We start from the raw sequence: 24,259 nt of genomic DNA on the forward strand, positions 1-24,259 counted from the left end.
ATACGATGACACTTTGCTAAGGGCAAAAGGCATCCTTAGCTTAACATTATCCTGACCCCTCCCACCCCGAATCCTATAAGTCTACTCTAACATATAAAAATTCCTTTGGAAACTTTCTTTATCTCGACCCCTCCCAAGATGTGTGTTGGCAATCACACTCCAAGTATACGGCCCACTGATACACATCTGAAGGGTCTCATGACTGAGTTTTTACGAGACAGTAATAAATGACCTTTTCCTAACAATAGCTAGCCCCTCGAGGTCCAGGGAACCTTGTTTCCAAATTACCTTAGAGATTTATGCTATCCCTAACCCCCTCCCAACCTGAAGGTATATAATCAGTCACTCTTCACAATCCCAGCGCAGCTCTTTCTGCCCATGGGTCCTGTCCCCGTGCTTTAATAAAACCACCTTTTTGCACCAAAGACGTCTCAAGAATTCTTTCTTGGCTGTCAGCTCTGAACCCCAGCACTTCAAACCACATCACTGTTTTCAAGAAAGCGAGCGTTTAAGACGCAGACAAAACAAATGTAATACGGGCAAATAATTTGACAAATTGCATAAAATCAGTGCGTGAAGAATCAGACCTACAATTTTTCACTGTGGCAAAGTAGGTAAAGTAGAAAGTGGGGATGGAGCGGTTGTTTTCCTAATTTTCTACATTTCCTAAAATGTATCCATTTTCAAAGATGTTTGTCGGAATAAGTTGACCTGATGGTTGTTAACATTACTAGGGCTGTTGTTTGAATCCCAACACTACTACCCTGGGAAAGTGTGGGGTGAGACAGCCTGGGAAGAAGGGAGAGATGTTGAGCTGTGCACGTGTGAAATAACAAACCGGTAAAAACGCCACGTTGAGGACTATACTGTGGACATACCAGCTTCTGGCTGATAGCCACTCCCCTCTTTACGTCTCCATACAGATTGTTTAAGAAGCAGTCGACATCATATTTCAGAAAACTCTCTGCATGCAATATTGTATCTTGATTAGGATCCTGGTACACAAAAAGGACAGTAGCGGAGAAACTGGTGTCATCCGGAAAAAGTTTTGTTAATGGTAACTAGTTTATAGTTCATAGTAATTTACCAAAGTTGATGTCTTGATTTTGACATCTGTTTCATGGCTGAGTTGTGGAAGTTAGGGCAAACTGGATGGAGGACAGTATTTCTGCAATGTTTTTGTAAATCTAAAATCATGCCAAATAAAAGTGTATTAAAAATAAATCCCAGTTCTGAAGTCTTACCTCCATAACATAGGGAGAAGCAAGGATCAGTCTGTGATTCAATCATTAGCCGTCGGACTGGAGGAGTTAAGGGGACAGTGGTTGAAGAAGTTGTCTTTTTTGAAGTTCTCTCCATCCCCCATTCAAGCCTCACCCCCCAGACCCAGCCCAGCTCTGGACTCCCCCTTGCACAGCTGCTCCTGTGGTCCTGTATTGTTATTTAATGACATGTGAAGGCTGTCTTTGCCAGCCTTTTCTCTGACCCCAGATCTTTGCTTGTCTAACTCTGTTTCTATAAAAATACCTCCTACTCTGAGGAGCATGCTGCCCTGCCCTCATCCATCTGTCTCCATTATACTAATCATCTTTTTTTAATGTCTTCCCAGATTTTAGCTCCATGTAAGTTACCTTGTTCACTCACTTGTTTACCTGATTAATATCTCTCTCTGAGCAGCAAGCTCCTTGGAAACAGGAACCTTGACTGTCTTGTTCACTGCCTGACCCCTGGAGCCCAAAATAGCACCTCACACAGAGTAGATTTTTTTTAAGTCCTAAATGAATATAGTTCTTGCAAGAAAGGGTTCTCCCTACCTTCTAGAATCACTGCACCAATAATTGAAGAATTGTAGCAGTGCTCCCTGAAATCATCTCTCCTTTTCAGATCCATCAGTTCATGAAAGAAGACATTTCTTAAGCACCTGCCACCTGCTTAGTATAATCCAGAGAACCAGAGTCAAGGCATCTGAAGGCAACATCCCCACTTATTTACAATAACATAGCACTTTTTAACTTCCTACACACTATAGAGTGGTTAACCTGTAGCAAGTAGCATTTGAAAGTTCCTGGAAAATTACTTCAAGAGTCTTAATACGGTGGCTGGAGAGAGAGGCTCACTTATTTCTTTTTCAAATTCTAAGGAGTTTGTGAAATAGACGGTTTTCTTTCCCCCAGTGAAGTGAGACTTTTTAAAATTATTTGAATGGAAAGAAATTACACACAAATCTGCTTGTTATTATATAAACACTTGACTAAGATTTAAGGATCTCAAATTGTTACTGGACCAAAGTGGGTCTGCTCTTTGGTGAGCTATAGACAGAAACTGCACCAGGTGATTGATTGCCTCACAATGTTTGTTACTTTATTTGTCCGATAATTTCCAAAGCGTGACTCCCTGAACAAGGGAAAGTAGGCTCCTTTTATCAGGGCTTGGGATGCTATTCGGAGGGGAATTTCAACACTATACTGAGGCTGAGGTTAACTGTTGGTCACTTTGTAATTCATATGTGCAGGTGTCATCCTCAAATGTTTCTTTTTCCGTTTCAGCAGTTCATTAGTTAGTTTCTAGTTTCAGCAATTCATTGTTTAGTTTCTAGAAGCTAAGCCCAAGCTTCTAGGCGTCCCTTGAGTTCAGGAGGTCAGCCCTGAGGTCCCAGGGTCAGTCTTGAGTTCAAGGGATCAATTCCAAGTTCAGGGGGTCAAGGGGTCTCACAGGTGACAAAATACAATTGAAGGAACAGGTTGGGGGGAAGTGTGATCCATATAAATATTTAAATATTTAAATAGTACTTAAATAAAAGCAGCATCCCCGTTCCCTGCTGCTAGTGCAGTACATATGTGCAGAGAGTATGGAATCAGAGTCCATTTCCAACCCCATGCCCAGATGAGGGTGCTGCGCTGCCATGTGCCTTCCCCCCCCCCAGCCACGGCATAGTTTACCACGGCTCTTTAATCTTCTACACTCTCCATATGTCAACTCCATAAGTGCCAAGAAGGTGAGCTGTGTGCATCTTACCCAGCATTCTATTCCCAGAACTGAGCACACACCTATCTCATACTCCTAACATAAATATGCTCAAAAAATAATTGCTAAATGAGCAAATAATTGATTAATGAATACATTCTGGGGGAGGAGACATTTGCCATGGGGAGCTCAGGCAAGACAGTTTTAAAGAGTTAAGTAAACATATACTGAATAGATACTAAGATAGGCTCTAGCAGTGAGGGACAAAAGAAATTTCAGAGGCACGTGTGATTAATTGCCACCTCCCCAAACTCTCACAGATGTTTTCTGAGATCTGAGCTAATGATACTGATTTATTTGCTAGACCTGGTCTTAGAAATTCACTGTTGAAAGTCTGAACTTTGAACTGCAAAGAGAGAGTGTAGATTTATTAAGGCAAAAGTCACAAGGTTATATAACTTGTTTCAAAGAATTATGATTACTACCACAGAGTTAAACTATCTATCTAAGTATTGTCAATTTACCTAACAAGTGTTACATTATCTCTATTTCAGTCCAATGTAGAAGACTATGTCCCAGTTGCAGTTGACAAAAGCCAACAGTTCATGGTGTTCCAAGAATTGAAAGAGGAGACATGCATAGGGCAGCTTCTCAGTATCCTCCAAAACCCTATTTTTAATGACTCTCTTAACAAAGCTTAACTTTGGAAACTTCTTTCACAACGTATGGATGAAATTTATGTATTTAGATTTTATTCAATTTTCCAAATATTCCAGGATACAAAGAGGACAAGCACCCAAAATTGGAGACTCAAGAAGGCCCTCTGCTCGTCCTTGTTTCTTCAGTATCCTTTGTGGAAGGTCACGCTCCCAGGACCCGCAACGGCCCTAAAATGCTCTGCCAGCTCAGACACAACATGAACCTGGGATGGACCTCCGCTCCTCCAGAGGGCGCTGCAGAGAGCTGCCCCTGGCTCCCGGTTGCATACGCTCCGGAAGCACTTCCTCCCCAGATGCATTTTTTTTTTTTTTCCGCTCTACAGTGTTCAAGGGTTCCCAGTGGCGTATTTCCGGTCCGCCGAGGTGCACACGTGCTACCGGGGAGGAAGTAACGTCAACCCGGGTAGCCGAGCTGTGGCGTTGCAGTGGAGTCGCTTCGCCGACAATATGTCGCATCTACCCATGAAACTCCTGCGCAAGAAGATCGATAAACGGAACCTCAAATTGCGCCAGCGAAACTTAAAGCTCCAGGGTGAGATGCGCGGGGACTGGGGGCAGGGGGCGCGGTTGCTGCGGGGGCCCACACCTGAGAACCCCTGCGGCCCGGAGGTGGAGCGGCCGCCTCCCCCGAGCACGTGTGCTTGTCGAGAGGGAAAGGCAGCCTGGCGAGGTCTCCAGTTGGTCCCGCGCGGGTGCCGCTCATCCCGTGCCCTGGATCTGCCCTGGATCTTTCTGAGCTTCAGGGTTTCCTTACAGAGTCAGAGCAGGAGCAGGCCGCCTGAGTTCCTTCACAGGCCTCCAGCCGGGCGTCCTGCTAAACCAGCTTGTTTTACATCTCCCTCATTCCGACTCCCCACCTTCGCCTCCCACCTCATCCCCAACCTCCCCCCCCGCCTCCATTTCGAATCAGACTCCTGAAACTTTCTCATCTCCACGCACCTTCCTTCCACATCTGTTCACTGCCTGCAACGCTTCAAAACAAGGTCAGTGTCTTATCACAGCTTTCCTGATAACATTGCCTTCTCCCACCCACCTCCACTCCCGACTCCTGGAGCATATCCTGTTTGCAGCTCTAGAAGTGCGTCTACACGTGTCCAGTGGTTGTCCTAACTTTAGGTTGTGAATTTCTGAAGCGCTGCCGGGTATTTGCATCCTTAGTAAAGACTTGCCGGAAAAGGCTGTTACCTTTCTTCCCCTCTTCATTTGCAGGCCTAAGTTCCTAACAATGAACCACAAATCTTGAAGTTAGAGTAACGTTTTTTGGATCATATATAACTTATCAACTCCCCCCACCCCCAGGGCAGTGTTGGATCCTGTATAACCTATCGATCCCAGGGGGCGGTTCCTTACTCTGGATTTCAGCAGAGAGTAGGACAGGTTTGTGGGTTTTAGAAATCATGGTTTGAAGTTCCCTTGTGTTTCTGATTCATACAGAATAATACAGCTCTACTGTTTCTTGGTATTTAAAGGTAACAAAGTATAAAAGGCCATGTTATTTTTTTATTGTATGTAAACAGGGAAACTTTTTAAAAGGCATCCCCAGGCATTTATATATAAGTAAGTGGTCGTATTAACAGAATTTTCAATTCACTGCTACCTAGGAGAGTTAAAGTTGAATGTTTTAAAGTTATATGAGAAGCAGTAGTTATGTGAATAGCTGTTAGTGTTTTCTGGTACATCCATTAGCCATATATTTATCTGACGTTAAAACGTGTGTTTGTAACTACAGTTGCTAACCCCATCCGTTTAAATCTTTAACCTCATTGAAGTTTTGCTGTCCTAGATTCTTAACTCCTTAAGGACAGAGATGTGGGTTTTTTTTGAAGTTAAGAAATCAACGTAGCTTTCCCTTTTCCAGCATTTTTCATTAAAGGAAATTGTCCTATTGTAGAACGCCATAAATTATAAGTGGTTTTAATAGTGTACGCGAAAGGGAAATGAAAGCTAAACCATTTCAGTCATGGACACCGTGGGGTTTCTTATTTACGATTCCAACATTTTTAAGGAAGCCTCCCCTTTTTAAACAGGGGCCTCAGATGTGAGCCTCTCAGAAATGCAGAATGGAGCCTATGAGAAACTGTCTGAGGAAACAGTGGGAAGTGGGAAGGTTAAAAAATCTCTAAAACGGTCTGTGAATGTGGACTTGTCAGAAGCCCGGAATGGAGAGATGGCTAAAGAAACCGTGGAAAACGTGCAAGTTAAAAAAAAAAAAAAAAAGAAATCTACCGTAATAATCAATGGAGAAGCAGCCACACAGCCTCCCAATTCAGAATCAAAAAAGAAAAAGAAGAAGAAAAAGAGGAAAACAGTGGGTGATGCTGGGCCTGGTGAGTACTTCAGTTTCTTTGAATTTCGGGCATCCATATAGTTTGCACGGTCACCATTGTACCTTTGTTCTGTTATTATTACTATATTCCTACCCCATGCAAGAATCCCCATACTCACTAGCATACCAGAAGCTAACCTGGTAGCAAAAGGAAATAGTGTGCGGGGGATGACATTTTTATTTTTGTTAAGATACTGGAAAGTGGTGCTTTTACATTCCCTTACTACTGAAGAAAACCTCACGCTTAAATACAAGCCTTCCTTGAATTCTAGAAACTTGCTCATTTTGACAGTTGGCTGGGCTTTTAAACAGACCATATTAGGGCATGGTATTTTAGGTTTATTACCTATCTGCAAATAGGATTGTGGAATTATACTAAGAAATCTGGGCTTAGTACACACTATCTTCTTGGGCCTTTATTATCAATGGACTTTGCACTAATGATTCTTTTAAAATAAGAAGAATTTTTTTGTCAGTTTTCTTTCTATCATAAATTCCTCCTCTTGAAAGGAGACTTACTGACATTTTGGATATGCAGAATGTACAAACCAGCAGGTAACTTCTGTATAAATGGCACGTTAATTTCGAAGTGAGTGGAATGGCCAGGATGAAGGGGAGGCCAATTTCTCTTGGAAGGTGATTATATTTGAATAAGCTTACATGAAGAATAGGCTTTTTTTTTTTTTTTTTTTAACGTTTATTTTTGAGAGAGACACAGCATGAACAGGAGAGGGAAAGAGAGTCAGAGACACAGAATCTGAAGCAGGAGCCCAGCTCGAGGCTGAAACTCATAACCCATGGGATCATGACCTGAGCCGAAGTCAGATGCTTAACCGACTGAGCCACCCAGGCACCCTGAAGAATAGGCATTTTAATTGAGATATGAGCAAGCAGAGATTTTAAGGGAGACTATAACAGGTGTCAGAAAGCTATTCGGCCTTCTGCCTACTTTTGGAAATAAAGTTTTATTGGAACATTGCCATTCCCATTTGTTTACTTCGTTTCTATGGTGACCAAAACCATAGGGCATGCAAAACCTAAAATCTTTACTCTCTGGGTCTTTATAGAAAAAGTTTTGTCAGCACTGGGTTAGAACATTCTGTTCATCTATCTTAACTGAAATAAAGGTTTCATTTATTTTTTTAAGTTTATTTATTTATTTTGAGAGAGAGCAAGAGAGAGTGTGATGAGTGAAGGAGCGCAGAGAGAGAATCCCAAGCACCCTCATTGCTGTCAATGCACCAGAGCCAAAATCAAGAGTCAGACATTTAACCGACTGAGCCACCCAGACGTCCCTGAAATAAAGGAGCTTTAGAAAGGAGCTTTATAGGGGCACTTGGGTGGCTCAGTCGGTTAAGTGTCCAACTTGAGCTCAGGTCATGATCTCACAGTTTGTAGGTTTGAGCCCTGCATCGGGCTCTGTGCTGACAGCTCAGAGCTTGGAGCCTGCTTCAGATTCTGTGTCTCCCTCTCTCTCTCTCTTTCTCTCTCCCCCCAAAAATAAGTAAACGTTAACATTTTTTTTAAAAATGAGTTTGTGAATAAAAATTCTTAAAACAGTTACCCAAAAATAAAATTTGGAATTACATACAGCATCAGACAAGTGTCTTATTTAAAGGTGACAAGAGCAGGGATGCCTGGGTGGCTCGATTGGTGAAGCATCCAACTTCACCTCAGGTCACGATCTCACGGTTTGTGGGTTCAAGCCCCACACAGGCTCTGGGCTGACAGCTCAGAGCCTGGAGCCTGCTTCAGAATCTGTGTGTCTGTTTGTCTGTCTGTCTCTCTCTCTCTGCCCCTCCGGTGCTCACATTCTGTCTCTCAAAAATGAATAAATGTTAAAAAGAAGATAGCTTTAGAAAGGAGTTGTGTGGTTTTCCAGACATGGCGTACCTGTCCTCACACTGCCCATGGGTTGACCGTTTCCCAGAAGGGTGGTGGTCAGGTGCAAGGAAGAGGCCAGTCCTGGACCACAAAACGTCCTGAGTTCTGGTCCAGGTCAATTCTGTTCTAACTAGCATAACTAGCTACCGTACATTTGTAAAAGCCCAGCATGGTAGTTAACCCATTTGACCCAGAGTGGACCATTGAAGAGTGTGATGGGGGGTAAGGCTGGAGGAGTAGTTGGGGACCCTATATGAAAGGTGTATGTAGAAATGAAATGTCAGTAGGCTTTAACCCTTCTTCCCTTGGCCACTTCATTTCAAGGAGCTGCCAGTTTCTGTCCCCCAACTAAGTGGATTGTTCTTGCTCTGCACTCTCTGTAGTAACCTGAAGAGCCTTTGGGGTTTCTGCTCGTCTTTAAGCCAAAGTTAGCTTTTATAGAAGATTTCTGTTTAATGGCATAAGGAGAAATAAGGGCTTTTAAAAGCGTTTGAAATAACGAAACCTTAATCACAGCCCTTATTTCCCTCAGTGAAATATATGGAACTTGATGTGATTAATATACTTGAGTTGTTCAACTTGTCAAAAATGTCTTGGTCATTTAAGGTGCTGTAATAGGCCTTACAAAATAAAATAAAAATAGTGGGTTTTTTTTTGTTTTTTTATTTATTTTATTTTTTTACATTTATTTATTTTTGAGAGACAGAGAGAGACAGAACACAAGTGGGGAAGTGTAGATAGAGGAGACACAGAATCTGAAGCAGGTTCCAGGCTCTGAGCTGTCAGCACAGAGACTGACGTGGAGCTCAAACCCATGAACCACGAGATCATGGCCTGAGCCGAAGTTGGACGCTCAATCGACTGAGCCACCCAGGCGCCCCAGCCTAAAAAATAGTTTTGTTGGAAAATCTGCATTGTCCCCCTGTGTTTTTAAATCAAAGAAAATCATGAAGGAGAGACATTCTTAGCAAATTAAAACTGGAAATGTATTAAGCTTTCAAGAACATGTCTCTTTGCATTACATGTCTTTTTATTTTGTGATCCTATTTGCTATTTTTATTTTAACAAAAATCCTTTATAACCAAAGATACCAAAAAAGCAAAAACGGAAGACAAGGGGGAGTCTGAGGAAGATGTACAAGCGCCTGAAGAGACAGAAAACCATGTGGAGAAGCCGGATGATCAGGAAGAAGACGCTGAGGTGCCCAGCCTACCCCTGGGACTGACAGGTAACTTCACAGATGTCCAGAGAGACCTGAAAAATGCCATGCCTTTCTGAATTAGAGCATTTGAAATTTCAGTTGCGACTTTTAATTTACCTAGAAAAAGTGAGTATTGACAAGAAATACTTGTCAGCCAGCTACTGCTTTATCTTGCACACTGTGCGCCGTAGTTCTTCGTTTACTTGCATTCCTGACACTAAATATTTTGATGTGCACAGAAACAGCTTCTGGGGTTTTTTGTTCCTTTGCTTTTTTTTTTTTTTTTAAGGTTTTATTTATTTTTGAGAGAGAGAGACAGAGTGCAACCAGAGGAGGGGCAGAGAGAGAGAGGGAGACACAGAATACGAAGCAGGCTCGAAGCTCTGAGCTGTTAGCACAGAGCCCCGGGGCGGGGCTCGAACTCCTGGACGGTGAGATCATGACCTGAGCCGAAGTCACATGCTTAACTGACTGAACCACCCAGGCACCCCTGGTTTGTTGTTTCCTAAAGCTCATTCCATTTTGCAGTAGGAAAGCCATTGGCCCAGAAGTCTGGCAATCAGAGGTTTGCCACCTGCCCAGTTACAAATAAGGATGAGAGTCGTGTTATTGTTGGCCTTTTGCCAGCATAATGTCCTCTGGCCTCTGTTTTCTTTAGAAGGTCGAGAGGTGAGACTAGAATCGCTTGCTCCAAACCAGAAGTGTCTAGGGGTTACTTGAGTTGTTTGGTTTGGGTTTTTTAGTTGTTAAAATGTTGAAGCCTAACCCCAGGCTGGCTTAATCAAAATGGCAAAGATGATGGCAGTGGTTCTCAACCAGGGCAGTGACCAGGCCATGCCGGTTTACCCAGAACTTGACCAGTTGTAGCATTCGAGGTCCTGCATCCCATAAACCTCCTCCGTCCCAGGCACACCATCAAGGTTGACTATCAACACATTTGGTTTTCAGAACTGGAGACAGGCTACTGGCATTTAGTGGCTAGAGGTCAGGGAGGCTGCAGAACATCCAGTAATGCAGAGGACAGCCCCTCGGGGCAAAGTGTTACTCAGCCCAAAATGTCAGCAGTGGCAAGGTTGAACAGCACCTGGCTAACAAGCAGGGGCACGTATGGCGTGGGAGCACTCCAGGTGATTTTGATGCCTTCCCCTGCTGAAGCACCACTGCACGTTCGGCATGTGGGTTCAGTCTAAATGGTGTGTGGCTATAGCTGACCGTCTCAGTTGTCCTTCTGGAATGAGATTAACAGCTCTTTTGATTGACTTTCCACTCCATTTTTGTTATGCTGGATGCCTTCACGTTTTATTTCAGATTGTTTAAACATTTCATTTCCCTCTGAACCACCACCACCCTTGGCATTTGCGTTTCATACAAGTCCCTCAGTTACATCCCCCCTCCATCCTTTACTGTTGTTAGGATGTGGGTTCTGGACTTCACACAGCCATCAGCAGTGGAGAAACTTCAAAAGTAAGGGTCTTTGTCTTAGTATTACATAGCAGTGGTTGGGGTTTAGTCTTTTTCACTAGAAGAAGCTCTTCCAAGCTTGATTCCCACCCAGAAATGTCTTCAAACAGCAAAACTGATTACGTAACTGTAGCACTATTAACTACTTAAAAAGATAATTTTACTAATGATAAAATGTCTTTTGCTTAGGAGCTTTTGAGGACACTTCATTTGCTTCTCTTACTGATCTTGTCAGTGAGAACACTCTGAGGGCAATAAAAGAAATGGGTTTTACAAACATGACTGAAATTCAGCATAAAAGTATCCGACCACTTCTGGAGGGCAGGTATGATTAACATTGATTGATGTTTGGGCGTTGCTATTTTAGTGCTAGTAGTTTAGAAAGAAAATGCCAGTATGTTCTGTGGATTTTGCACTGTGTTGGGTTGATAATCCACGCTTCATTAAAGTCTAAGTTACTGGTGTTTGAAAAAAAAAGAGTTCATTTCTGTTTTATAGCACAATTCTTATTTCCCAGGTATTTAACTTGTGATTGATAAAGAAACTAGGGACTTTATTTTTCTTATTCACATTCTAGCTTTAATGCCTAAAATGTGATGGTATGTGGTAGGTATTCAATAGGGAGACTAAATATCTCTCTCTTCCTTTCCGTTTTTAATATTTAGGGATCTTCTAGCAGCTGCAAAAACAGGCAGTGGTAAAACTCTGGCATTTCTCATTCCCGCAGTTGAACTCATTGTTAAGTTAAAGTTCATGCCTAGGAATGGTGAGTCTCTGATCTGATCGTTTTTGCCAATATCTAACTGGAAGTTTATCATAATTGTTACTGACTACTGGCAGTACCTCCAGTACGACTTTTACCGTGTATGGTTTTTTGCTTTTTAGGAACAGGCGTTCTTATTCTCTCACCTACTAGGGAACTAGCCATGCAGACTTTTGGCGTTCTCAAGGAGCTGATGACGCACCACGTTCACACATACGGATTGATAATGGGTGGCAGCAACAGATCCGCTGAAGCACAGAAACTTGGTAATGGGATCAACATCATTGTGGCCACACCAGGCCGTCTCCTGGACCATATGCAGGTGAGACAACACTATGATGAGGCGCCTGTCTCATTGTCTTGTGTGAAACATAAACCTCACGGCTAACGCGTTTTTCTTTGCCTTTGTCTTGGTAGAACACCCCAGGGTTTATGTATAAAAATCTCCAGTGTCTGGTTATTGATGAGGCTGATCGGATCTTGGATGTTGGGTTTGAAGAGGAATTAAAACAAATTATTAAACTTCTGCCAAGTAAGTCAGTAATATCTGCGAGGGTTTGCAGAGTAGTTGTTGGGAGCAAGAGAGGGTTCCTCCTAATGCCAGAATTTTAATACAGCCAAGTGCAGTAGTTGTGCTGAGGAGAGATAGTTTGTGGGACAAGCGTCAGACTTAGCAGTAACTTAATACGGTGGTTTTGCCATTTTAGAGATTATAACGTAAGTTAGTTCTGAGGTATTTCTCGCTCCCGTTTGCCCCCACCACCCCATCTCTTTTTCTCACCCAACCGAACATCTCCCAGGCAGCCACAAACGTGTCACATACCTCGGTTATAGTATTTGTAACATTTAAAACTCCTTATATCTGTAATAAGGCCGTGATTCCATTTATCGTGGTTTGTTTTTTAATGCTTTATTGAACTATAATTGATACAGTCTGTACATATTTTAAGGATTCAGTTTGGTGAGTTTTGACATGTTTACACCTATGAAACCATCACCACAATCGCTACAGTGAACATCTCCATAATGGACAAAAGTCCTCTGTGTGCCTTAGTAATAATCCCTCCCTCCCCCCTTCAGAAGGAACACCCTCACCGCTTCCAACAGCTCACACACTTCTCTGCCAGGTGACCATTGATCTGCTTTTTGTCACTATAGATCAGTTTGCATTTCCTAGAGAGTTATGAATGGAATCATACGGTAAAACTCTTTTGTCCGGTTTCTTTTGCGATTCATCCAAGCTGTTGCATGTGGCAGTACTTTCTTGTATTCTTGAGATGCATTCCATCGAATGAGTACACCACACCCCTGGGAGCGGGGTGGCTGGTGCGTGTTTAGCTTGTACCATTTTACATTCCCATCAGCAGTAGGTGGGTTCCGTGTTCTCTAATAAGTCTTGAAACTAGGTAGTATTAACCCCAACTCCATTCTTTTTCAAAATTGTTTTTGGCTATTCTCCCCTTTGCATTTCTGTATAAATTTTAGAATCAGTCTGTCCACTTCTACCCCATAAACCTCTGGGATCATGGTTGATACTGTACCAAATATAGATCATTGGTAGAAGACTGTTAAATCATTCAACCCATTAATAAGGTTTGCCTGCATTTATTTGCTCCTTATTTTCTCTCAACAGTGTTTGAGTTTCCAGTGCATAGATTTTTTTCACGTCTTTTATTAGATTTACCCCTGAGTATTTCATTAAAATTTCAACTTGAACTTGTTCATGGCTTGTATACACAAATGCAGTTGATTTTTGTGTATTGGTCCTGTATCTCGCAAAGTAATTAACTATATTCAATTGGATTGTTCATTATGACCCTCCAGATGAAGCTACCCACTAAATTTTCTACATAAGCAATTGTGCCCTCTATAAATTTAAAAGTAAATAAAATTCTTAGTTTTTTTTTCTCGCCTGATTGCACTGGCTAGAACCTCCAATACGGTACTGAGTAGAAGTGGCAAGAGTAGACATCTTTTGTCTTACTCTTGATCATAGAGAAGAAAGCACTCAGTCTTTGACCGTTAAGTATGATGTTAGCTGTAGATTTTTTTGTAGATACCCTTTACCCGATGGAGGATGAAGATGATTGCTTCTGTACCTGGTTTGCTGAGATTTTTTTCTGTTTATCTGCACATGCTAAACTACTTTTATTAATCCAGAATGGCATGCTGCGGGTAATGTACAGTATGAGCATTTTTTCATCACAAAAATGGCTTCCAAACCATTGAAAATGAAATTGCAGTAACAGCATAAAACAGAACAGTAACATCACCATAAGAAATAGATGTTAATGGTACACCTGGGTGGCACATGGTTAAGCATCTGACTCTTGATCTCAGCTCAGGTCATGATCTCACAGTCTGAGTTCGAGACCTGCATCAGGTTCTATGCTGATGGCGTGGAACCTGCTTGGGATTGTCTCTCCTTCTCTCTGCCCCTCCCCAGCTATGCTTTCTCTCTCCCTCAAAATAAATTTTTTATAAAGTTAAAAAAATAGATGTTAAATTTTATCAAATGCTTTTACCGTGGCTATCAAAATGATCAAATGTTGGGGCGCCTGGGTGGCTCAATCGGTTGAGCACCGACTTCAGCTCAGGTCATGATCTCATGGTTTGTGAGTTCGAGCCCTGTGTCAGACTCAGAGCCTGGAGCCTGCTTTGCATTGTGTCTCCCTCCCCCTCTGCTTCTCCCCCACTCGCATTGTGTGTCTCTCTTTCTGTCTCTCTCTCTCTCTGAAAAATAAACGTTAAAAAAAATAATAAAATGATTAGATGTTTTTTCTTTAAATTTGTTAATAAAGTAAATTGTATTGGTATTTTTTAAACATGAAGCTAATCCTGCATTCCTGGAGTAATCACCACTTGGTCGTGATGCTACATTTTATATGCTACATTCATCTTTGCTAAAATTGTATTCAGAAATTTTGCATCTGTGCTCACGAATCATTATTGGGTTTGGTACCAGGGTAATGGCTGGCTTCAAAGAATGAATTGGGAAGTAAAAACTCTCCAAGTCCTGGAGAGATTGATTGGGAGGAATTGGTAATATTTTTTCCTTAAATGTTTGATAGGATTCACCTGATACTTGGGGCTAGAGTTTCCTTTATGTGATGATTTTGGCTGTGATGTGTGTAATAGGTACTACAAAACTATATAGGTTTTCTGTTTCTTTTCAAGTGAGCTTTAGCCATTTCTCCATTTTATCTAAGTTGTCAAATTCATGGACATACAGTTGTTTGTGATATTCCCTTAACATCTGTAGTGATGCCACATGTCCCATTCCTGGTAGTTCTCCTCAGCATTTCTAGTTGTGAGGCAGTTCTAAAAATTCCCTGAAACCTTTGGGTTATTTATGTGTATCTGTTTCAGCTCGCAGGCAGACCATGCTCTTTTCCGCCACACAAACTCGAAAAGTTGAAGACCTGGCAAGGATTTCTCTGAAAAAGGAGCCATTGTACGTTGGTGTTGATGATGATAAAGCTAATGCAACAGTGGATGGTCTTGAACAGGTACTTTTTGTCTACATCTTACATTTACGGCTCATCTCTGTGCCCTTGTAATTGTTTGGAGGATCATCCCAAAAGCAGATGGATTAATGAACTTTTACTTCAAATATAATAAACTTGGGTATTGGATTGCTGGCTCTCCTGGTATCTATCAAGTATCTTAAACTCTGAATAATATGGTCAGCTCTCTTTATTCTGTCTCTTAAATATTGCCTGCCACATGGGAGACATTAATCACCACCAGTTGCACATGCAGTTAAAAAAAAGTCATTGTCATTTAATACGTTGCTCTAAGATGCAAGGTGACTTCGCAGATGGAGAGGCTGGTTTCAGGAGCCCTGCTGTGAAAAATTGGAAGTGAGGTGACAGATCCAAACGAGGTGGATTAAAAATGGAACCTTAGGGGCACCTGGACAGCTCACTCTATAAAGCCACCGACTTCGGCTCGGGTCATGGTCTTGCAGTTCATGAGTTTGAGCCCCGCATTGGCTGTGTGCTGACGGCATGGAGCCTGGAGCCTGCTCCGGATTCTGTGTCTCCCTCTCTCTCTGCCCTCCTCCTCTTGCGCTCTGTATCTGTCTCTCAAAAATAAATAAACATTAAAAATTTTTAATAAAGAGGCACTTGGATGGCTCAGTTGGTTAAGCGTCTGACTTTGGCTCAGGTCATGATCTCACAGTCCGTGAGTTCGAGCCCTACGTCGGGCTCTGTGCTGACAGCTCAGAGCCTGGAGCCTGCTTCAGATTCTGTGACTCTCTCCCTCTCTCTCTCTCTCTGCCCCTCCCCCACTCATGCTTTGTCTCTGTCTCAAAAATAAATAGTAAAAAAAAATTTTTTCAGTAAAAAAAGAACCTTAAGATTGAGTCATTTGATGAATAAAATATTTCAAATAATCTAGCTTAAGGTCTTTTCGTTGGCTGTGTATTTTAAGAAATACGTTCAGGGGCGCCTGGGTGGCGCAGTCGGTTAAGCGTCCGACTTCAGCCAGGTCACGATCTCGCGGTCCGTGAGTTCGAGCCCCGCATCGGGCTCTGGGCTGATGGCTCGGAGCCTGGAGCCTGTTTCCGATTCTGTGTCTCCCTCTCTCTCTGCCCCTCCCCCATTCATGCTCTGTCTCTCTCTGTCCCAAAAATAAATTTAAAACGTTGAAAAAAAAAAATTTAAAAAAAAAAAAAAAAAAAGAAATACGTTCAGTCAGCCTTGTTATGTTGTTTAGGACAGTGCACTTAGGCTGTGGTTATTTGAGATCTTGCTTTTAAGGACCTTTTTAAAAATGAAGCATTGATATGCTCTGAGGGTTCCCAATGAGCAGAGATGTTACCGTATCATGATTGCACAAACTGTTGGTAAGCAGAAGTCTGCAATCTCAGAGATAGGAGAAGCATTTAGTATCTAGTGATTGCACCCAGTAAAAGGAGCCAAAAGAACTAGAATTAGTCTCATTTTAGGAATGCTCTGTTGTAATGGAGATAGTAATTGCTGTGGGTAAGGCATGACGGTGCAGTATGTGATGCGTATATGTGCTCTCCCTCAAATCGTATTGGTTCATAAAGCCGCAAGCGTCTGAATGTTTTTACCTGTTCACTTGGACCACTTCTAGGGATATGTTGTTTGTCCCTCCGAAAAGAGATTCCTCCTCCTGTTTACATTCCTTAAGAAGAACCGGAAGAAGAAACTGATGGTCTTCTTTTCCTCCTGTATGTCCGTGAAATACCACTACGAGTTGCTGAACTACATCGATTTGCCTGTCTTGGCCATTCACGTAAGTGATTATCATGAGTTTATTTAGCACAGTTGCACTTACGAAGTTATATGGATTGTGGGGTTTGCAATATCGCTCTTTCTAAATCTGGAACGATCCCACGTGGAGGGAGCTTTGCTGGGTGTAGAGGGGTGAGGACCACAGAGGGGTAAGAGATACCATCCACTTAGAGAAATAGGATACAGGCCAGAGAGTGAAATTGAAATGTAGGCTAATAGTTCCACAGCTTGGGGGTTGTACCTCCAGATCTCCCAGAAATGACCTCAAGTTTCCAGCTCTAATGGATGTTTTGATTCGATTCTAGGGAAGGCAGAAGCAGAATAAGCGTACAACCACGTTCTTCCAGTTCTGCAATGCAGATTCAGGGATATTGTTGTGTACAGATGTGGCGGCCAGAGGGCTGGATATCCCTGAAGTCGACTGGATTGTGCAATATGACCCTCCAGATGACCCCAAGGTAACTAGCATTCTCAGAGCTTCTCCACAATGGCTGTACATTAAAGAATAAACATCCCAGTTTCCCTGAGAAATAACTGTATTTCATATTCAAAGGTTTACCCCTTAGTTACTCCAGTCATGTGTTTTTAAAAATTTATTCATTTAGAGAGAGAGCACGCACACGAGAAAAGTCGCAAGCCGGGTGTGCACTGTGGGTGTGGAGCCCAACTCGGCTCAGACTCACAAACCGTGAGATGATGACCTGAGCTGAAACCAAGAGTGGGCCACCTAACTGACTGAGCCACCGAGGCGCCCCTCAAGGCATGTTTTATTTTTATTGTATACTGACTATAGTATTTCTCTGGTGCTGATGGTGGTTAGGGCTTTTGCTGACCCAAAGTGGATGTGCAAGATTTGAGAGGCCTCAGTGAGACTGAAGTCAGGAATTCATGTACTTGAAATGGTCTGTTAAGAGCAGTAACTGGTTTTAGAAGGAAATAAAATTTGCTTCCACAAATAGAGAAGATTTTGTAGCTTATGTATTAAAATAAGTTTTATTAAATACTTTCAACAAGAGATAGATTACGTAAATCGTCACGTAGCATCAAAACATGTTCAAAAAGTTATTTTGAAGATGAAGCACACTTAGTATTAATAGTCATTTTTGGGGGCACCTGGGTGGCTCAGTTGGTCAAGGGTCTGACTTTGGCTCAGGTCGTGATCTCGCTGCTCGTGAGTTCAAGCCCCGCGTCAGGCTCTGTGCTGACAGTCTGGAGCCTATTTCGGATTCTGTGTCTCCCTCTCTCTCTGCCCGTCCCCTGCTCATGCTCTGTCTCTCTCAAAAATAAGTATTTTGAAAAAATTAAAATAGTCATTTTTTCTTAGATCATAGAGTTAATATGAATATCTCGTCCAGTGACCAGTGAGTGTCAGCCTCGGTCATTGCCCTGTTAGCTCTCAGGTGATGGTGCATGCGGAAGCCGGGGACATGGGGAAGGGGCGTGCAGCACAGTCCCAGGGGAGGAGCACCTTTTCATCCAGATGTGCTGACATGCTTCTGTCCACCACGTGCGGGTCCTGGAAAAACAGGTTCCGTGGAAGTTGGTGTATTAATTCAGGTTCTTCTCTCTCCACCACAGGAATATATTCATCGTGTGGGAAGAACAGCCAGAGGCCTGAACGGAAGAGGGCAGGCCTTGCTCATTTTGCGCCCTGAAGAATTGGGTTTCCTTCGTTACTTGAGGCAATCCAAGGTAAAGATACCAATTTGGAAAATCTTAAGCTGGGAACAGATCCCTCTTGGTAGGAGCTGTGTGCCAGTGCCCATGGCCTTAAGCACCATTTCTGGATGGGTCTGAGGTGTCGGGAGTCACTGCTGCTGTGGGAACAGTAAGAGCGGTTGGACAGGTGACCGTGATGCGGGGCTGGCCTGAAACAGGCACAGCCCTGGGCCTCTGTTGATCCACCGTGCTTGTTGTGTCTCCTGGCGCCTCCCTTTGCCTAGAGCCCTGTTTGAAACCTCTCCCCCTTCTGAGCTGCGTCACACCTGTCGCCTCCACCTGCCGCCCTGCTGTAGCGTCGTTTTCACCCAGACTCCATTCACTCTTGCCTCTTCCTCCTCCTCCTATCTTCTTTTTTTTTTTTTTTTTTTTTTTTGGGGGGGGGGGGGGGACAGAGAGAGACACAGCATGAACGGGGGAGGGGCAGAGAGAGAGGGAGACACAGAATCGGAAACAGGCTCCAGGCTCCGAGCCATCAGCCCAGAGCCTGACGCGGGGCTCGAACTCACCGCGAGATCGTGACCTGGCTGAAGTCGGACGCTTAACCGACTGTGCCACCCAGGCGCCCTCCTCCTCCTATCTTCTATTAGTCGACTCTGTTTTACCTCCAGTCTCTCCTGTGACCGTCTCCGATCTCCCACTAAAACAACAGCTTCGACCCTAAACCCACTGTCCTTCTTCCCCTCCCTCCATCGTGGCTGCTGCTGGTTGCCTTTCTTCCTTCTGCTTTGGCAAGCGGTTTTTATTTTCGCTATACAGTGTCCAGTCACCCTGAGCCGCAACACACCCTAATCTGGCTCTGGCCTCATTCCATCCACCAAACCTGAATTCATTAGAATCCCGAATGGCCTCCTTTTTGCTCAGTCTTGTGCACACCAGTCAGGCCTTCTCCTGACATTTGGCACCCCCTTGGCACAGTCCTGCCAGGCGGATGTTCCTCTACCGTGCACGTACGTGCAGTTTCCAGAAATGGCCCTTGCACCTTTTCTCTGGAATGCTCTCTGCCTTGATCTCTAGAATGGCTCTGGTTTCAGCGAGCTGTGCTGTCTTCTGGGAAGCCGCCCCTGATCTCCTGGCGTTCGTGTTCCACAGCACCTGTGCTCATCCAGCTGTTTTATCCTTTACCTGTGTTCCCTGCAAGATTGCAGGCTCAGGGTGGGACCGGGACAGCTATTTTTCTAGCACTCTCGGAGGTCTGCCATTTTTGCAGTTATCTGGTAAGTGACAGCTGGTGAGAGATCCTTCCTGTAGGAGTTTGTGGTCATCACGACCTCCGGCCATCACAAAGGACAGCTTGCGGCCAGGACAGCTCTCCCGACACGGAGGGAGGAGCCAGCGGTCCTTTTGACTGGAAGCATCGGGCTGCCTCATGGGGCATCCAGAGATCCTTACGTAGAAAAGGGCTTCATGGATCCACTGTCCCTGTCCAGTTCCTTGACTTTTTTTCAGGAAGGTTCCCCAGTCCAGTTCTTGTGAAGTTAGCAGAGGGAAGATAAGACTTTCCCATTGGCTTCGGGAGACCAGAGGAGCAGCTGTGGTGAGGGAGCTGCACAGGCCTGGTTGTCCTTCTCTTCAGTTCCTCCTCAGCTGCATCGGCTCCGGCTTTTCCCGGCTCTTTGTGGGACACTTGGCACTGCTCGTTCATCTGAAAGTCTCAACGTTGATCTACCCTGGTTGACTAATCTTCATGCTTTTGTTTTCTAGGTTCCATTAAGTGAATTTGAGTTTTCCTGGTCCAAGATTTCTGACATTCAGTCTCAAGTACGCTTTGTGTTTTGTTTCTGTTTTGTGGGTAAAAGGTAGCCTTATCCGGGGCACTGCCTTTATAGTATTTCATTGGTAGTTGTCCTCTGAGTCTCCCCTTTCCATAAAACCAGTGGTTTGAACCGTGTTCTTCTAGGGTTCTTGCTGTGCTGGTTACCACATTCCAGGGTTCCCCGCCTCATTCCAGTTCATACCTTACAAGAACTTGGACATTATTCTTCCCCCATCCTGGTTTCGCAAATATTATGAAACTTGGAGCAGATGTTTTAGAACATGTGTTTTCTTATAGGGTGGTTTTGTTCTAATAACATATAGGAAGTCTGCTTTTGTATTATTACTGACACTGATGTCTCTTTTTTCTTTTTAGCTTGAAAAATTGATTGAAAAGAACTACTTCCTTCATAAGTCAGCCCAGGAAGCATATAAGTCCTACATTCGAGCATATGATTCTCATTCTCTGAAACAGATCTTTAACGTTAATAACTTAAATTTGCCTCAAGTTGCTCTGTCCTTTGGTTTCAAGGTGCCTCCTTTCGTTGATCTGAGTATCCTTTGTTGTTAGGAATTCATCCAGGAACTAAGGGACAGAAGGTTGACAGGGGCATTCGGGCCTAGCACTTGGTTTGGTATGTGCTCCGCCTGAGGTCTGGAAGCCCGGGAATGCATTCTGGTCACTGCTTGTCAGGGCTAGCACAGAGTAGGCCGGGATTAGTTGTCACAGTGGGGATTGCAAAAACAAGACAGCTTGTGATTTGGCCTGTAAAAACAAAGGAGTTTAACTGGCCAACAGTGAAGGCCAGAGAGAAATGCAGAGGGGTAAAATTGCAGGGCTTGGGTGGTTATGAGGCTTCCCTGTATGAGATCTGAGATCTGTGGAGACCAGCATGTCCTGGAGCTGAAGATAGGAGATGAGACCTCAGAGTTTTTATCCGCTTAGAGCCGTTGAAGGATTTCATACAAGGAAGTTGCAAGATTAGCAAAAGAAAATAAAATCTAAGTGCTACTCAGGGTAAAAGGCAAAGGAAACCCCTCCAGTTGCTTCTGTGAGGTTGATCGCGTTTTCCGCAGAGGAAACAACCAGCTAGAGTGAGGCCAGCTAACGCTCTGGCACGGACTCCCGAGGCAACAAGATTTGGGGTCACTGGCCTCGTCATAGGCAGTGCGTGAACGTCCGTCGTGATGAATGCTTGCTGAATCATGTGGAAGGAAGGACTCCTTCAGTCACTATAACCTTCCTGAATGCAGTCAGAACAGAGGTGAAAGTCATTTGTTTTGACACGGAGGGTGGTGTGTAAACTTGCTAATTTACCTCTGGACTCCTTATAAGTAATTGTCTTCGGTTTCATTGTGTGGAGAACACAGTTAACAAGACCATTACCTTAGGCCTAAAAGTCATAGCTGCTAATTTTAGGCCACACCAAGGGGCCATTCCAGACTTCCTGGAAATGTCACACAGGCTTATGTTGACATTTTCATGGTGCAGGGAGGGGGTGTGGCAGCAGAGGAGCGGTGGACACACTGGTTCGTTCTTTGTGTGGATGTTAGGTGGGAGTTCATTATCTGCATGTTGCTTGATTTCCTTAACATCCGCCTTTAGACGTGAACAGCAATGACGGCAAGCTGAAGAAGAGAGGTGGAGGCGGCGGATTCGGCTACCAGAAAGCCAGGAAGGTGGAGAAGTCCAGAATCTTCAAACACATCAGCAGGAAGTCATCTGACAGCAGGCAGTTCTCCCACTGAAGACCCGCCTTCCTCTCTTCCTCAGTAGCTTCGTCCTGATACGGATTTTTCCCTTTCTCTAACAGAGGAATTTTTGTGGCTTCAGGATTGGGACTGATAGAACAGGAGCATACATGGACTTGGGCTGCAAGCGCTGGGCACTGATCGCTTCCAGGAAATACCTCTCTTACTTGGGGATATAAAACACAGTTCATTTTTTTAGGTTGCTCAAGGGCAAAACAAAGGATCTTTTGGATGGAATATTTTAATTCTTTTTCCTCCAAGTTTGTCATTGTTTTAATATAATTCCTTTTGTACCTTTTCCTCTGGATGGCTGAGGATTTTCACGGCACGGATTTTGTACCAACCTGCTGTAAAAGGCAGTGACCTGATACTCTGAACAGGTGCTGGTGGTGGTGATGCAGAAAATTGTCTCCACTTACTTGGGTTTGTTTTGGGTTGTTTCTTGGACCTTAACTGTAGTTCTTGACCTCCCCTGAAAATGCTGCTGTGGCTAGGAAGCACCTTAAGTCAGAGGTGGCATTGATTTTTAAATAGGCCAGATTTTAAAACTGTGGCTGTTCCCCTTCTTTTTTTTCAAGAGTGAGAAGTTTGGGTTATTTGACGTTGTTTGAATAAAGCAACCTCAGCCCTCCCAACATTTGTTGGAAGCAGAGGGAATCAGATCTTTGAGCCTCATTTACACCAGTATAGGTGTAATACTCTTCTATTCTCCATTTGATAACTTAGCAAAAACCTTTTCGAAAAGGCAGAGTGGTAATAGACCTCACTTGGCTCTGCTTCAGGTGGTTTGGATTTTGGTGAGCCCTTCCGACTCTGCAGAGTATCAGGGAGGCAGAGAGAGCATCTTGTTGAGAAAAATAGCCCCTTTCGGATCCACAAAACACAGGTTTGTGATGAAAATTGGAAATGAACAGGGGTCAGAGCAGCAGAGACGGGTTTAGTCCGGCGGGGGTTTTGTTACGAGAGCTCTTGATTTCCAGCGTGTTTCCTATGTCTTATTTCCAGTGCATCTTGTAACTATAAAAATGGTTATTAGATTTTTATCAATTTGAAACTAAAGTTGCTTAGCGTCATTTTGCTGTTACGCCAGGTAATAGTGATAGGCTCCTAATAAAATAAGCACATTGAGAGCGTCAAATGTGGAAGAAACAGCCTGATAAAAATAGCATCCCAGGAGTAAAAAAGAAGAGTGATATTCTGCATCTGGACTCGACCCCTGGCCCCTTGGCCCCATGGCTCGAGCTGCCCTGGGGTTCAGGCCTTGACCACTGGACTCCTGGTTTTTAATAACTATTCCTCTAAGACATCTGGTAACTTGTTTTTCTTTTTTGTTTCAGACATAGTCATGTCTCAGAAAATACACAAAAACAAAGGGAAGAGTATTTAATCCAGAGCAGGAGTAAATACTGTCAGTATTTTAGTACGTACTCATCCAGTGTTTTGTGTACACGCTTTTACATTTTTTTATCAGAAGTGAAGTCATCCTCTATCCCCAACTTGGAACCGGCTTTTTTCATAACATGCTATTTTCCTGTGTCATTAAATAATTATGTCACTTTTGTATTTCCTTTATACTACATTTTGTTAACTCTCGTTCGGTCTACCTACACCAAGGTTGTAGGTACCTGCTGGTCACAGAGGTCTTGTGCCCATATGTTGTGCTGTGGTTGACCTCCATTATGAGTAGAATTCAGTCTACAGAGATCTCTTGAGATCAGTACATAAACAGAAGGTGGAAAGATTGTTCCTTCTATGGGAATGGCTCATTTCGGGTACTTGCTGAGTCAGGAGGATCTGCTGGCAGCATGGGCCAGAGGAGGGGCCTCCAGACAGCCAGTCCTGACCAGCCTGGCGGGGATTCAGATGTGAGAGAGCCAGTGGTTACAATCCGATAGGAGGTCAGAGCAGCACCGTGTGCAGGGCTCATGTGCACGAGAGGAAGGGATCCTTCGGCTTATGTGCTGAGAGCGCAGCTGCTGGGGGCATGTGTGGGGCCGGTAACATGACAAATGGGATTAAGTGGCTTCAGCCAGGAAGGGCAGGCAGCATGCATGGGCAGGGAGCCAAGCAGATCACTGGTGCAAATAGAAATCTCTGGGTCCTCTGGGCTTCCAGGGACCATACGCCATTCCTTATCTAAGTCTTTGTCTTAACTGCCCATGTTGGTGTAAATAAAGCCAAATTCAAAATACCCAAAGAGGATCTTGTCTATTGAAAAATATGTAGTGCTTAAAAATGAGTGCCTGGATTCAGATTCCAGCTGTGCCTCCTTTCTAGGTCTGTTAACATGTGTAAAAGGAGGTAACAGAGCAACATAAGGTGATGAGAATTGAATGAGCTCACGGAAGTGCATAGGAGAATGTTTGCTGCAAAGCTCTTTTCCTGTTAGCTGTCTGTCGAGCGCGTCCCACGGGAAAGGTTTGCCGTTCCGTAGCATCGGGTACAGGG

General features: G+C 43.7%; 1 protein-coding gene across 1 annotated transcript; it reads left to right on the forward strand.

The window, feature by feature from the left end:
• Positions 1-4,037: 4,037 nt before the first annotated feature.
• On the forward strand, positions 4,038-23,374 carry DDX18 (DEAD-box helicase 18). The gene is made up of 14 exons (XM_058715479.1): positions 4,038-4,215; positions 5,711-6,010; positions 8,981-9,121; positions 10,745-10,880; positions 11,221-11,321; positions 11,441-11,640; positions 11,736-11,850; positions 14,688-14,827; positions 16,425-16,586; positions 16,891-17,043; positions 18,164-18,277; positions 20,009-20,065; positions 20,436-20,613; positions 21,666-23,374. The coding sequence occupies exons 1-14, from the start codon at positions 4,131-4,133 to the stop codon at positions 21,806-21,808; spliced, it is 2,025 nt and encodes a 674-aa protein (XP_058571462.1). The 5' UTR covers positions 4,038-4,130; the 3' UTR covers positions 21,809-23,374.
• Positions 23,375-24,259: the final 885 nt, after the last annotated feature.

This window comes from Neofelis nebulosa, chromosome 2, assembly GCF_028018385.1.
Source record: "Neofelis nebulosa isolate mNeoNeb1 chromosome 2, mNeoNeb1.pri, whole genome shotgun sequence".
NCBI lineage: Eukaryota > Metazoa > Chordata > Mammalia > Carnivora > Felidae > Neofelis > Neofelis nebulosa.